This window comes from Mirounga leonina, unplaced genomic scaffold (genome assembly GCF_011800145.1).
Source record: "Mirounga leonina isolate KUSES-001 unplaced genomic scaffold, KU_Mleo_1.0 Mir_115, whole genome shotgun sequence".
NCBI classification, from domain to species: Eukaryota; Metazoa; Chordata; class Mammalia; order Carnivora; family Phocidae; genus Mirounga; species Mirounga leonina.
In genome coordinates, this window is record NW_023270268.1 from 27,964,857 (window position 1) to 27,981,330 (window position 16,474).

General features: G+C 43.7%; 1 protein-coding gene across 1 annotated transcript in view; it reads right to left on the reverse strand.

Moving 5' to 3' along the window:
* Nucleotides 1-16,077, reverse strand: part of LOC118003622 (copine-4) — a 51,714-nt gene extending 35,637 nt beyond the window's left edge. Inside the window, exons 1-2 of the mRNA XM_034994684.1 lie at nucleotides 15,993-16,077; nucleotides 3,086-3,172 (exon numbers count right to left, since the gene is read on the reverse strand). Coding sequence (XP_034850575.1) covers nucleotides 3,086-3,172; nucleotides 15,993-16,019 — 114 coding nt within the window. The 5' untranslated portion in view covers nucleotides 16,020-16,077. The remainder of the gene's footprint in view (nucleotides 1-3,085; nucleotides 3,173-15,992) is intronic.
* Nucleotides 16,078-16,474: the final 397 nt, after the last annotated feature.

The following is a 16,474-nucleotide window of genomic DNA, read 5'->3' on the forward strand; positions in this document are numbered from 1 at the left end:
TTATGTTACAGGCAAGAAAAAGCAATGCTCAATTCAGATGGCCCTGTGAGGGCTGCAACTACCTATGCCCTGCACCCCTCTTTTGGGTTACGGAAGCCTCCGGCGAGAGACTACACTTGCCTTCAGTTTTGCTCCCTGTATCTAAGTCCCAGTCCTGGTAACATTCTTAATCCCACAAGTAATATAGGTTGGTGGCTTCAGGATTGAAATGTCCTGAGAAGGCCTTTCCTGAGTTTCCCATTCGTTAGATTCCTGCCATGCCATGAACAATGACTAACACTTATGAGCACTAACTCTAAGCCAGGGGCTTAATATCCGTAATTTCATTTAATTCTTAGAACCACCCTATAAAAGTGGTACTATCATTATTATTGTGCCATTTTGTGGAGGAGGCAGTTGAGGCTAAGATCACCTACCCAGCTGACGGTGGAGGTGGGACTCTAATGACGGCAGTCTGGACCGCGTAGTCCATCCTTTGGACCTCTGTGCCAGAAGTCAGTACGGCCCCTGCCTTCTGCCCAACCATGATCACCTGTGTGGTCGTGTGCCTTACCGATCTCTGGTCTTCATTTCTGCTTCCTTATGATTCTGCTGCTTGACTCTGGGTGACAGTCATCCATTTATTTATTGAACAAGGATTTACTGAGCCCCCACTATGCACTAGATGCTAGGGATACAGTGATGAGAAAACCAGACACAATCCCTGCAGTTGTGGAGCTTGCAGACTGGCCCCTGTATCTGGGCAGGGAGTAACTGTGATTTTGACCCTCAATCCTCAGATTCCATCTGATGCTCAGGGCAGCTTCTCAGAGACCAACCCACAAAATCCCATGTTGGTGTCTCTAGGTACCACCTCCAGGTGGCACACATCTCTTGGCAGACTTTTCTCAGGGCTGATGTTTACTTGGCCCCCTGAACAGTGCCTGCTCCTGGCTTCCTTTTTTTTTTAGATTTTTTAATTTATTCATTTGAGAGAGAGAGAGTGCATAAGTGAGAGCGAGGGCACGAGCAGGCAGGGAGGGTCATAGGGAGAAGGAGAAGCAGAGAGCCCGATGTGGGGTTCCATCCCAGGACCCCAGGATCATGACCTGAGCCGAAGGCAGATGTTTAACTGACTGAGCCACCCAGGTGCCCCATGCTTCTGGCTTCCTTATGCAATGCTTTGCTTGATGGTTGGGACACCCTACTATTGTCTGTATATCAAGGAAATAAGAACTTGGGAATGAGTCGAAGTAACATGGCCCCTGAGCACTAAACTATAAGATCAATTCATGGAGAATCAAAACAGACTTACACACAGCCACCTAAAGGAGATAGACAACCACTGAAGTGGTTCATCTAGATTTTTTTTTCCTGCTTCCCTGGGCACAAGGATGCTTTGAATGTGCCTGGGATTTGATTTGTAAGGTAAGATGACCAGTGATCTGCCTTTGGAAGAAGAGTTTATTTTTATTTTTTTAAAAATATGGACTTTTTTTTTTAAAGATTTTATTTATTTGTCACAGAGAGAGAGAGAGAAAGAGAGAGAGAGAGCACAAGCAGGGAAAGCAGCAGGCAGAGGGAGAAACAGGCTCCCTGTGGAGCAAGGAGCCCAATGAAAGATTCAATCCCAGGACCTTGGGATCATGTCCTGAGCCGAAGGCAGATCCTTAACCAACTGAGCCACCCAGGCATCCCTAGAAGAAGAGTTTATTACTCACAACTCCCCAAAGGATAGGAAGCATGTCATACCACTCAGGGGCCACATGGGGAAGCACCAGGGTCAGTCAGAAGGCAGAAAGATTGAAAGGAAAGTGTGGGCGGAAGTCTTTATTTTGTGTGTGTGTGTGTGTGTGTGTGTGTTTGTGGTAAGGAATGAGTGGGGCAGGGTAAGCAGTTAAATTGTTTTAGTACTGGAGAGTCTGAATAATTTTTGTGGCTCTGGGCTATAAGGATGGTCTCTAATTATCTGAAGCCTGGACCCGGGGTCATATAGGACCACAGGAATATTGGCTCCATATGTGAGAGCTCTATAAAGGAGGTGTTTGGGGGTATGGGCTCTGGATTGGTTGGTCTACATATCAAAGGTAGGCTCACAAGCAAGTTGTTTGCTATCTCCAGAAATTTAGCTAACCCTGGGAGGTGCAGACCCTACGCGGGTCCATAAGGCTCCAAGATGTTAAAGCATCAAAAACTGTAGAAAATAAAAGACACAATTAATACAATGATCCCAGATGGCCAATCCCAATATACTATCCCCTAGTCCCACTGATTGGTTCAAGAGGTGGGCATATCCGTCTTTTCTTTCCCCTCGCTCTTGCTATGAGAGGATGTGCAGCGCCTGGCAGCCATGGAGAGGCCAATCTGGGAGAAGGAACCTGACAAACACAGAGAGAAACTAGATGGCATTTAAGTCTTGTGTGTTGGAGTCAAACAGGCATAGGTTAAAATCTCAGCTCTTAAACTTACCATGTGTGTGACTAGTTACATGATCTCAGTTGACAACTGAAGTCTCAGGGTTGGGATACAAGTTAAACAGAATTCATCATCATTACTCTCACATAGTAAATACTCAACCAGTGCCAGAGTTATTCTCAGATGTGACTTAAGAGATTTGATTGTTAGCATGTAGGATTTTCTGTGAAGTTAGAGCCCTTCTGGGAGGAGTTTCTAGGCCCTTGTGATCTTTCACCACTGCTTTGTGTTCATGGTACCACTCAGTATGGGTGAAGCGCCACACAGAAAGCACTGAACACTGTGACAAGCATACAATAGGCGCTCTGGAAATGTTGGCTTACCCTTTGGGGGGATCTCCCTCTGATGCTGTTCTGGACAGAGAAGAGCCTGACATGTGACCAGGACTCCCCATCTTTGGGGGTATGACTGTCTTTGTGGAAGGGATGGTGGCACCGGGCCACCACAGTTCCAAGACCACCCATGCTTACATTTCTCATTGTACATCCATTAATACATTGACTTCCTGATTTTTATTTTAAAAAACACCACACCTCCTTGACATTCTCTCTCACTGACCATACAACCTGAGCTCTTCCTCCCAGACAGCCCTAGCTTCACACTCCTTGAAAGAGAGGGACTACATACATACCTTGCACTGATTCAAAATCACAATGCCCGAGTTCTTATAATTCTTCTTCTTGGCTTTGTACTTGGGGTTGATGCACTCCCACTGCACCTGCAACAAGAGAGCCTGCTCAGGAAGAAGGGGAGCGATTCAGTGAGACTAAGCCCCCAGGTGCTGCAGCAAATGGATCTGAGTCTCTGTGTCATAACCCAGTTCAGAGGCATGGGTGAGTGCTATCCGATTGCCTGGTTTGAATCCTGATCCCACCAATTTCCAGCCACGCAACCCTTAGCAAATTACTTGATTCCTCTATGCCTTGGATATCTCCTCTGTAAAATGGAGGTGATAATTGTATCTATCTCAGGATTATTGTGAAGCTTTAGTAATTAATCCATGTAATACATTTAAAACAGTGCCTGGCGGCCTCTCAATGATCCCCTCCAACGGTACGTCGCAGTCCCAGCCCCTGGTGTGGCTGCACTTGAAGGTGGGGCCTCTGAGGACGTGATTAAGGACAAACGAGGCCGTAAGGGTGGGGTTCTGATCCTTCAGGATTAGTGTCCTAGTAAGAAGAGACCCCAGGGCCAAGCTCGCTGTCCACCCTGTGAGGACACAGCGGAAGGATTGCCAGCCGCAAGCCCGGAGAGCTCTTCCAGAAACCTGCCCTGCCAGCCCAGGATCGGCACCTTCCAGCCTCCAGAACTATTTCATTTATGATGAGAGGGGAAAGATGGCGGAGGAGTAGGTGACCTTATTTCAACTGGTCCCCGGAATTGAGCTGGATATCTACCAGACCACTCTGAGCACCCATGAAACCAGGCTGAGACTTAAGAAGATCTGGATCTCTACAAACAGAATATCACAGGCGGTTGGTTTTGAGGTACGAAGCAGAGAGCCATGATCCTGCGGGCAGATATCGGAGGATAAACGGCAGCAGGAGGGAGCCTGGCCGTGGGGATCCTACACCGCCGGTGAGTGACAGCCTCGCGCGCGCTGTGGACGGGCACAGAGTCGCAGACCGGTAGCGTCGGGAAAGGACTTTAGGGCAGCCCCCCGGGGTGGAAAACCAGACCAGCGTGGTCGTGGGCACGTGAACCGCAGCCCCCCGGACAGAAACCGGAGCGAAGGTTGCGCGCATGCGAACTGCAGCCTCCGAGATGGAAACCCGGTGCGCCGGGGCTGCGCCAGTGAACTGCAACCCCCGGGGTGGAAACCCCAAGCAGCGAGCCGCGGAGTTGCGCGCAGGCGAAATGCAGTCCCCGGGCCGGAACCCCAAGCGGCGGAGTCGCGCGTGTGCGAACTGGGAGCGGCTGGTGGTTTTAGAAGCACAAAAGGCAGAGACGTGCCGACCGGAGGCAGGACTGGGAGCGCTGCGGAGGGGCGCACAACCCAGGCTGCTGCAGTTTATAGCAGCTCGGACAGAGACGGAGACGGTGTGGCCTGGAGAGCTCACTGAAGAACAGACTGAGGTCTCTCTGCTCTGAGGCAGAGGGTTGGAAACGGTCTCTTCTGCTCTGACTCGCGGAAGAGACACGGAAAGCCACCAGGAAAAGGCGCCAGAGAACAAAAGCCCCAAAGACTGATTCCCACTGAGCCCATCCCCCACCACAGGGGTGCAGGGCAACTCCAACCAAACAGCGTTGCCTGAGTAACAGCGCGGCAGGCCCCTCCCGCAGAAGACAGGCTGGGGAAACAAGAGGCCAGCAACCCTAAGGTCCCAAGAAAACAGGTGCATCTTGCTTGGGTTCTGGTCAATAATGTGGACTCTATACATTCCCTCAAACACCCATCAACAGAATGACTAGGAGGAGGAGCCCCCCAAACAGAAAAGACTCAGAGATTATGACTTATGCTGCAGATTTACAAATGGATGCAGATATAACCAAGATGTCAGAGATGGAATTCAGGCAAGCAATTGTGAAGACAATGGCTAGAATGGAGAAATCAATTAATGGCAACATAGAGTCTCTAAGGGCAGAAATAAAAGGTGAATTGGCAGAACTCAAAAATGCTATCAATGAGATCCAATCCAATCTAGATAATCTAACAGCTAGGGTAACTGAGACAGAAGAGAGAATAAGCAATCTGGAAGACAGTATAATAGATAAAAAGGGAAAAGAGGAGGCCAGGGAAAAACAACTCAGAATCCATGAAAATAGAATCAGAGAAATAAGTGACACCATGAGGCGTTCCAATGTCAGAATCATTGGAATCCCGGAGGGAGTGGAGAGAGAGAGAGGGCTAGAAGATGTATTTGAGCAAATCATAGCTGAGAACTTCCCTAATCTGGGGAATGAAACAAAAATTCGCATCCTAGAGGCAGAGAGGACCCCTCCTAAGATCAAGGAAAACAGGCCAACACCCCGGCATGTAATAGTAAAACTTGCAAATCTTAGAACCAAGGAAACCATCTTAAGGGCAGTTAGGGGGAAGAGATTCCTTATGTACAGAGGAGGAACATCAGAATAACGTCAGACCTATCCACAGAGACCTGGCAAGCCAGAAAGGCCTGGCAAGACATATTCAGGGTACTAAATGAGAAGAACATGCAGGCAAGAATACTTTATCTGGCAAGGCTTTCATTTAGAATGATGGAGAGCTTCCACGACCGGCAGAAGTTGAAAGAATATGTGACCAATAAGCCGGCCCTGCAAGAAATATTAAGGGAGGTTCTATAAAAGGAGAAAGACCCCAAGAGTGATCTACAACAGAAATTTACAGGGACAATCTATAAAAACAATGTCTTCACAGGCAACATGATGACGATTAATTCATATCTTTCAAAAATCACTCTCAACGTGAATGGCCTAAACGCTCCCATAAAATGACACAGGGTTGCAGATTGGATAAAAAGACAGGACCCATCCATATGCTGTCTACAAGAGACTCATTTTGAACCTAAAGATACATCCAGACTGAAAGTGAAGGGATGAATATCTATCTTCCATGCCAGCGGACCTCAAAAGAAAGCTGGGGTAGCAATTCTTATATCAGACAAATTAGATTTTAAACTAAAGTCTATAATAAGAGACACAGAACGACACTATATCATTCTTAAAGGGTCTATCCAACAAGAAGATCTAACAATTGTAAATATCTATGCCCCCAACATGGGAGCAGCCATCTACATAAGCCAACTGTTAACCAAAATAAAGAGTCATATTGATAACAATACGTTATTTGTAGGAGACCTCAGTACTCCACTCTCAGCAATGGACAGATCATCTAAGCAGAAAATCAACAAGGAAACAAGAGCTTTGAATGCTACATTGGACCAGATGAACCTCCTAGATATTTACAGAACATTCCACCCTAAAACAACAGAATACTTATTCTTCTCGAGCGCACATGGAACCTTCTCCAGAATAGACCATATACTGGGTCACAAATCAGGTCTCAACCAATACCAAAAGATTGAGATTATTCCCTGCATATTCTCAGACCCACAATGCTCTAAAACTGGAACTCAATCACAAGAAAAAATTTGGCAGAAATTCAAACACTTGGAAGCTAAAGACCATTCTGCTCAAGAATGTTTGGGTCAACCAAGAAATCAAAGAAGAACTTAAACAATTCATGGAAATCAATGAGAACGAAAACACATCGGTCCAAAACCTATGGGATACTGCAAAGGCGGTCCTAAGGGGGAAATACATAGCCATCCAAGCCTCACTCAAAAAAATAGAAAAATCCCGAATTCACCAACTAACTCTACACCTTAAAGAACTAGAGAAAAAGCAACAAACGACGCCTAAGCCACTCATTAGAAGAGAAATAATTAAAATTAGAGCAGAGATCAATGAATTAGAAGCCAGAAACACAGTAGATCAGATCAACGAAACTAGAAGTTGGTTCTTTGAAAGAATTAATAAGATTGATAAACCACTGGCCAGACTTATCCAAAAGAAGAGAGAAAGGACCCAAATTAATAAAATTATGAATGAAAGGGGAGAGATCACGACTAACACCAAGGAAATAGAAACAATTATTAGAAATTATTATCAACAACTATATGCCAATAAACTGAGCAATCTGGATGAAATGGAGGCCTTCCTGGAACCTATAAGCTGCCAAGACGGAAACAGGAAGAAATTGACAACCTGAATAGGCCAATAACCAGAAACGAGATTGAAGCAGTGATCAAAAACCTCCCCCAAAAACAAGAGTCCAGGGCCTGATGGATTCTCTGGGGAATTCTACCAAACATTCAAAGAAGAAATAATACCTATTCTACTGAAGCTGTTTTAAAAAATAGAAACAGAAGGAAAACTTCCAAACTCATTCTATGAGGCCAGCATTACCTTAATCCCCAAACGAGGCAAAGACCCCATCAAAAAGGAGAATTTCAGACTGATATCCCTGATGAATATGGATTCCAAAATCCTCAACAAAATCCTAGCTAATAGGATCCACCAATACATTAAAAGGATCATCCACCACGACCAAGTGGGATTTATCCCCAGGATGCAAGGGTGGTTCAACATTCGCAAATCAATCAATGTGATAGAACACATTAATAAGAGGAGGGAGAAGAACCATATGGTCCTCTCAATTGATGCAGAAAAAGCATTTGACAAAATACAACATCCTTTCCTGATTAAAACTCTCCAGAGTATAGGGATAGAGGGAACATTCCTCAAGCTCATAAAATCCATCTATGAAAAACCCACAGCGAATATCATCCTCGATGGGGAAAAGCTGAGAGCCTTTCCCTTAAGATCAGGAACACATCAAGGGTGCCCGCTCTCACCACTGTTGTTCAAAATAGTACTAGAAGTCCTAGCAACAGCAATCAGACAACAAAAAGAAATAAAAGGTATTCAAATTGGCAAAGAAGAAGTCAAACACTCTCTTTTCGCAGATGACATGATACTTTATGTGGAAAACCCAAAAGACTCCACCCCCAAATTACTAGAAGTCATCCAGCAGTTCAGTAATGTGACAGGATACAAAATCAATGCACAGAAATCAGTTGCTTTCTTATACACTAACAACGCAACTGTAGAAAGAGAAATTAAAGAAATGATTCCATTTACAATAGCACCAAAAACCATAAGATGCTTCGGAATAAACCTAACCAAAGAGGTAAAGGATCTATACTCTAGGAACTATAAAAAACTCATGAAAGAAATTGAAGAAGACACAAAAAGTTGGAAAAATATTCCATGCTCATGGATCGGAAGAATAAACATTGTTAAAATGTCTATGCTACCCAGAGCAATCTATACTTTCAATGCCATCCCGATCAAAATTCCAATGAAATTTTTCAAAGTGCTGGAACAAACAATCCTAAAATTTGTATGGAATCAGAAAAGACCCCGAATCACCAAGGAGATGTTGAAAAAGAAAAACAAAGCTGGGGGCATCACGTTGCCCGATTTCAAGCTATATTACAAAGCTGTGATCACCAAGACAGCATGGTACTGGCACAAAAACAGACATATAGACCAAGGGAACAGAATAGAGAACCCAGATATGGACCCTCAACTCTATGTTCAAATAATCTTTGACAAAGCAGGAAAAAACATGCAATGGAAAAAAGACAGTCTCTTCAATAAATGGTGCTGGGAAAATTGGACAGCCACATGCAGAAGAATGAAACTCGACCATTCTCTTACACCATTCACAAAGATAAACTCAAAGTGGATGAAAGACCTCAATGTGAGACAGGAATCCATCAAAACCCTAGAGGAGAACATAGGCAGTAACCTCTTTGACATCGCCCACAGCAACTTCTTTCAAGATACATCTCCAAAAGCTAGTGAAACAAAAGCAAAAATGAACTTTTGGGACTTCATCAAGATAAAAAGCTTCTGCACAGCAAAGGAAACAGTCAACAAAACAAAGAGGCAACCCACAGAATGGGAGAAGATATTTGCAACTGACACTACAGATAAAGGGCTGGTATCCAAGATCTATAAAGAACTTCTCAAACTCAACACCCAAAAAACAAATAATCAAGTCAAAAAGTGGGCAGAAGAGATGAACAGACACTTCTCTGAAGAAGACATACAAATGGCTAACAGACACATGAAAAAATGTTCATCATCATTAGCCATCAGGGAAATCCAAATCAAAACCACACTGAGATACCACCTTACACCAGTTAGAATGGCATAAATGGACAGGGAAAGAAATAACAAATGTTGGAGAGGTTGTGGAGAAAGGGGAACCCTCTTACACTGTTGGTGGGAATGCAAGTTGGTACATCCACTTTGGAAAACAGTGTGGAGGTGCCTCAAAAATTTAAAAATAGAGCTACCCTATGACCCAGCAATTGCACTCCTGGGTATTTACCCCAAAGACACAGATGTAGTGAAAAGAAGGGCCATATGCACCCCAATGTTCATAGCAGCAATGTCCACAATAGCCAAACTGTGGAAAGAGCCGAGATGCCCTTCAACAGATGAATGGATAAAGAAGATGTGGTCCCATATATACAATGGAATATTACTCAGCCATCAGAAAAGATGAATACCCAACTTTTACATCAACATGGATGGGACTGGAGGAGATTATGCTAAGTGAAATAAGTCAAGCAGAGGAAGTCAATTATCATATGGTTTCATTTATTTGTGGAACATAAGGAATAACATGGAGGACATTAGGAGAAGGAAGGGAAAAATGGGCAGGGGGAATTGGAGGGAGAGATGAACCATGAGAGACTATGGACCTGAGAAACAAACAGGGTTTTAGAGGGGAGGGGGGAGGGGGGATTGGTTAGCCCGGTGATGGGTATTAAGGAGGGCACGTACTGCATGGAGCACTGGGTGTTATATGAAAACAATGGATCGTGGATCACTACATCAAAAACTAATGATGTATTGTATGGTGACTAACATAATAAAATTAAAAACTACAAATAAATAAATAAATAAATAAATAAATAAATAAATAAATAAATAAAACAGTGCCTGGCACTTATGAATGCTTTCTATTAAATAGGGTCAAATCAAGCAACAGAGGGAAGGAGATGTCTGTAGACACATTCCTAACACAAGTGTTGAGTCTTAGTGCCTAGGAAATGGCTTAAAAGGTCAGAACACTGAGAGACATTGAATGCTGGCTACAGGAAGTTAGTGGGAATAATGACGAGTTTGCATAGACCCTCGCTGAGAACTGAAATAATGAAGTGATACATAACACAACGGTGACACAATAGATCTCCAAAGGGGATAGTATGAGAGCTGCAGGAGTGGCTTGGAACTGAGGAGGTAGCTGGGAACTAAGGGAGTGTCTAGGGGAAGAGATATCAACCTTTTCAGCCCACAGAAGACTTCATGTGATAAAACCAACTACAAGTCAAACATCCAAGAGCCACTGAATGCTCCTGCCCACCATTCTGTGGGAGCCAGATCCTTGAATTTCCACTCAGGAGACAAATTTTCACTTTCTCTCTGACAGTTAGGAGTATCTGAAAATAAAGCAGTTTCTGAGGCAGATGTGAGTGGGGTAGACTGATACAGCTTTGACCCCCATTGCTCCATTCCTCTCAGTGTTCATCCATTTGTGCAGGTCCCTCCACAATGATGATGAGCTTAGTCATGTGACTTGTTTTGGCCAATGGGAGATTAGCAAAAGTGATATGAGCAGAGGACTAAAAAGTGCCTGTGCATTGGGGCTTGCCTTCTTCCTGCTGCTGGGGAGTTTTTACTATCATGTAAAAAAGCTGATATCTGATCTGGAGAATAAAAGAGTATATGGAGAAATGTCCCGGCCATCCCAGTTGCTGAGGCACAAATGCATGAGTGAGTTCAGTTGGCATCATGTAGAACAGAGAGGAGCTGCCCCAGGTGAACTCAGCCTAAATTGCCAACCCAGGGAACTGTGAGTAAATAATGATTGTTGTTTTCAGCTAGGAAGTTTGGGGGTAATTTGTTCCTCAGCAACAGATAACTGAGAACAGTAGTTTCTCAATACTGGGGAAGGTCCAGTAGGGGCTGGGCAACCACATAAGTGTTGGGAAGAAAGGAATCCTGTACTGGCTAAGGGTCCTCTAAAACTCTTTTCATAAGAGGAAGGAACAAAAAAGAGGAAGGAAGGAAGGAAGGAAGATAGGAAGGGAGGGAGGGAGGGTGGGAGGAGAGGAAAGGAAGAAAGAAGAGTCAAATTGAATCTGAAATCAAGACATTTCCAACCCTGTTTTTTTTTTTTTTAAAGGCCTAATCTTTTCATCATGATGATGGTTGTCTTTTTTCCCTCTCTTAGGTTCTCTTCTCATTAGCTCTCCATGTGGGTAGTGCTTGATAAACAAGAATTCTAGCTTGTCTTAAAGTAGATCTAGTATTTTCAGACAAAGCACCCCAAGTCCCTCCCAAACCCATCAAAACTGAAATTGCCTTTCCCCCAAATCTTCCTCTAATATCACCATATGAACAAGTAGCATAGGGATTTACCTTACAATTGGAAAGAAAAGATGCAAAATTAGCTGTGATGATTCCTTTGTCATTTTCAATAATTTCTATTAACCTCAATTTCTTCGATCAAGCGGGACATAACAAATGAAACTTCGAATGAGTTAGATTTCAAGTTATCTGAAGAATTATAGTGATAATCCATGAAAAGTCTACTCATTTCCATCTTAGGCTAAGGCAAACCAGTAGGGGAGGGTTGGTACAGCCAGACAAGGGCTCTAAGGAAGCTGAATCAGAACCTGCAGGTACTTGGGGCTTTTATGCCTGTTGGGCGGGAGGGGGGTGCTGATGAACCAGGTCTAAGTATTCTGCATCTGTGTTGGGATAAATGTTATTATAGGTTATTTGCTTTACATCTACAATCCCATTTAACTCTCCCCCAACTCCCTTTTAGAGGTGAAAGATGACACTCAGGTCTTATGGGTGGCAACTGGTGGAGATGGGATTTACCACATCAGTCTCACTTCAAAACCTGGCCTATTAACATAGTGCTTCCCCTAGAAGGGCCTTGGAGGGGCTCTCCTATTTGTTCTTGCAAGTTTCCTTTTGGCCACCTCAAACTAAAGTTGTTCATGAAGGCCCCCGAGAATTAACCCAAGTTAATCAAGAATTTACCCTGCAGAACCATGACTCTCACAGGAAGGAGCTTAAAGAGGATGGCTCCTCTTTTTGTCTCTGTTTCTCCTTACTGAGTTTCCTCAGTTCCAACTTCCTCTATCCTCCCTCCCTATCCCCCATTCTCTTGACATTAACTACCTGTTTGCTGATGGCTCTAAAATACACCCCTAGGTAGGCCTCTCTTCCAGTTGCCCCAGCCCCACTCTTGAACTTTCCTCACAAACTGGACCTCCCTGAAACCAGACTTCCTTACTCAAGAAATAGCACCAATGTTTACTCATCTACCCCCCTCACATCCAAACCCTCAACACGGCTTGTAGCTCTTGTGTCCAAAATCCATCTTAAATCACTCTACTTCTCTCCATCTCCACCATCACTTTTTGAACCTAAGTCATTATCGCCTCTTGTCTTGCCTACAGTAGTAGCTTCCTGACAGATCTGCTTCACTGTCTTCGCTCACTATAACGAATTATCTACACAGTGGCCAGAGTCATTTTTTAAAAAGTTCAAACCAGTCATGTTATTCTCTGGCTTGGACCTCTTTGTACCATTGTCCAGGAGAACTTTCTGCAATGATAGAAATATTCTATATCTGTACCAACCAATATTGAAGCCGCATGAGGCTAAGGAGCACTTGGAGTGTGGCTTGTGTGGCTGAGGAATTGAAATTGAAACTTAATTTTAATTAATTAAAAGTAAGACTAGGGGCGCCTGGGTGGCTCAGATGGTTAAGCGTCTGCCTTCGGCTCGGGTCATGATCCCAGGGTCCTGGGATCAAGCCCCACATCGGGCTCCTGGCTCAGCAGGGAGCCTGCTTCTCCCTCTCCCTCTGCCTCTCCCACTGCTCATGCTCTCTCTCTCTCTCTGTATCTCTGTGTCTCAAATGAATAAATAAAATCTTTAAAGAAAAAAAAAAGTAAGACTAAAACGCTCACATGTAGCTAGTGGCTCCTGTCCTGGTGAGCACAAAGCTGTCTCTTATCACATTTAGAAGAAAATCCAAATTCCTTTCTTCGAGCTATTAGAATGTGCTTTTCCTGGCCCCTGCCTCTGTCTTTGAGCACATCCCATCCACCCTCTCTGATCCAGATACACTGGTCTCTCTCCACATCCTTAATCACACCAAGCTCTTTCCTCACTCAGGACTGAGCAATGCTATTCCCTCAGCCTGCAGGCTTTTCCCTTGCTTGTTACATGGCTGGCTTTTTTTCATCGTTAAGGGACTTCAACTTAAATGCTGCCTTTTCAGATTATCTTTCCAATACCACACCTTTATACTAAACTTGTTCATTTTTTTTTTAAAGATTTTATTTATTTATTTGTGTGTGAGAGAGAGCGCATAAGCAGGGGGAGTGGCAGGCAGAGGGAGAAGCAGGCTCCCCGCTGAGCAAGGAGCCCGATGTGGGACTCGAACCCAGGACCCTGGGATCATGACCTGAGCTGAAGGCAGACACTTAACCGACTGAGCCACCCAGGCATCCCAAAACTTGTTCAGTTTTTTTATAGCATTTGTCAAAAGCTGTAATTACATTTTCATTTTTTGTTTATTTGATTCATGTTAATATTCTACTCTGATGCACAGTCATGACACACATAGAACTTGGCACTTAGTAGGTGTTCTGTAATAAATACTAGTAGAATCAATAAATAAGAGAACATTTCCCATAGTGCATATGTGCCCATACGGGGCTGAGTGATTGGACTAAATAAAATCTTTCTGGTATCTCGGTGATACAGAAAAATACATAGCATATGATTCATTTCCTCAGTGGAACTTAAAAGATTCATTTCTGTTTGTTTGAAAGCATTAGACTTTGGTGTTCTTCACTTATAATATATGCTATAATTTTACTTGTACTACCCTCTTAGGAACCTAAAGATGAAATGTTTCCCACATTTATTGATTTGGCTCTTTCTTCTTATAGAGGAGAATAAGGCACAACTTTGTGAAACTTTTTAGAACTCTAATACGTGGTATTGATAACTCATTAATTTATTAGCCCAGTAGGGTCTGGTTCAACAGAACAATAACTTCTCTGGCTATCTTGCTATCCTGGGTGTGACTTCACTTACAATTTAGTGTTGGTTTTTTTTTTTTAAGATTTTATTTATTTGAGAGAGAGAGAGAGCACAAGAGAATGGAAGAGGGAGAGGGAGAAGCAGACTCCTCGCTGGGCAGGGAGCCTGATGTGGGGTTCGATCCCAGGACCACATGAGATGTGGTCAAATCCCTGGGATCATGACCTGAGTCAAAGGCAGACACTTAACCAACAGAGCCACCCAGGCGTCCCAATTCAGTGTTGGTTTTGACTGTGGCCCTGAACTGCTGCATGCTTGCTCGTGGTGAATGTCTTTCCATGTTACACAAGTTGTTTGGAATCCTGAATATTTAACAGAGCATGTACAACAGGTTTTGTGGGAACTACATGGAAATTGCCCTTGATTTTCTAGACCAAATATAAGTACTTGACAAATGGTCTGATTCAGATTAAGCTTCCAGTTCTAAAGAATGTTTATTCCCATCCAGTCTAGGTATATCTTGACCTTATAACTGAAAGAAGAGACATGAAAAATGATTTGTTGGACATCCTCTGTAATCAGCACTTCTGACCAGGTCAGGTATAGGATATTATCTCTAAGGGAAAGACCTTTCTCAAAGCCACTGAATGCTCAGCTGTCACTCTTTTCTGTTCCATGGGGACAGTGGGTCCCAGAGTAAGAAGGTCAGGTATTTTGGTTTTGAGTTCCCCTGAGGCAAGTAAGTAGTTCATTTGGGAGGTAATACCAGGAAGCACCATTTGAGGAGTGGGGAATTGAGATGTGGAGGCTGTCAAAGAGCTGTGCAAGTCAGTTACCACTGTGGGCAACCAGGGCCGATTTCTGCTGGGGAGCTCTAGGAAACTGCATAGAGGACACATTCAGAGTTCTGCCCCCTGTGCGGCAAGAGAGCTGGAATACTTATACTTCACTCCCTATTAGTTACTTGTTGAGGGCTGCTCCCTGGAAGGAGCTACACCTCCCCTCATACTTCAGCCTGCTGTGGGCATAGGCAGAACAGGCTCCAATCACCAGAGAAAGCCCATAGGCAAAGAGATACAGGTTTTATGGCTAGAAATTGGGCAGGTGAACAATGAACAGGTAAGAACAGCAGTTACATGGTTAGGGTCCATGTCCATGTCTATAAATTTATAGATATGTGAATGTATGTGTGTCTGAGAGAAATGGAGAGGAGGTTTAGGTTTCTGTGTGATGCTATGAAATCCCTATATGCCCCTGTTACGTGCTAGTGTTTGGGTCCATGTCTCAGTATCCAGTGCGTTGAGTGAAATGGTGGAGCCAAATTAAAATCTAGTGGCCATAATGAATATTTGGAGGAATCCAATAATTTTTCCAAAGCAGTGAATGTGTAATTAATGTCACCAAGTCATGGAAAGAATAGTACTACCATAAGCAGGTATTTGGGAAGTGCTAGCTACATGCTAGACACTCTGCTCAGTGCCTACCATGGATCATCTCATTTAATCTTCTCAAAGTTCTGTTAGGTAGGTACACTTACCACCTTCATTTTTTAAGTGAGAAAATTGAGCCACAGAGAAGTTAAGCCACTTAATCCAGGGCTACACAGCTAAAGGAAATTAGAAATATTCTCCTCTGACCTCTCTGTTTTACTGATAGAGAAACCGCACCACACGGGTGCAGTGTCATCTCCAAGGTCATACTGGGTGCTTTGGTTGGGTTAGTAGTAGAATCTAGGTACTCAAATCCCACCACGCTTCCTACTTGTCACATTTAATCAAATATTGATATCTCTTCTCTAGGTGTTCCATGTGTAGTGGGTGCTAAGGTTGCATCATGAGAGAAGTGTCTGGGCGAAATATCATGTGTGGTTTACCACCTACCTGTTTCCCTTCCATCGCTCCTCTCATCTCCTTGAATGTCGAGGTGAATTCTCCAATGAAGTCGTGTTTGCCATTGGAGTCCCAGTCCCACACTATGCACTGCAAGAGGAAAGAAGTATCTTATAAAAAAAAAAATCAAGAATGCATCCACAGTAGCTGACGGCATTGTGAACTTTATGAGGAAGAACTGATGAGAGATGCCTGGTCTAGATGCCACAATCCTAGAGTGTGGCATGTGGGATGTAGTATGCCTTTGGTTTCTATAGTTTTTTTTTTTTAATTAAGTTTTAAATTTAATTTTTTAATTTTTAAAAAATTTTATTTATTTATTTGACAGAGAGAGAGCACAAGCATGACCAGTGGGGAGGGGCAGAGGGAAAGGGAGAAGCAGACTCCCCTCTAAGCAGGGAGGCCAACAGGGGTGGGGGCTCAATCCCAAGACCCAGAGTTCATGACCTGAGACGAAGGCAAACACTTAACCA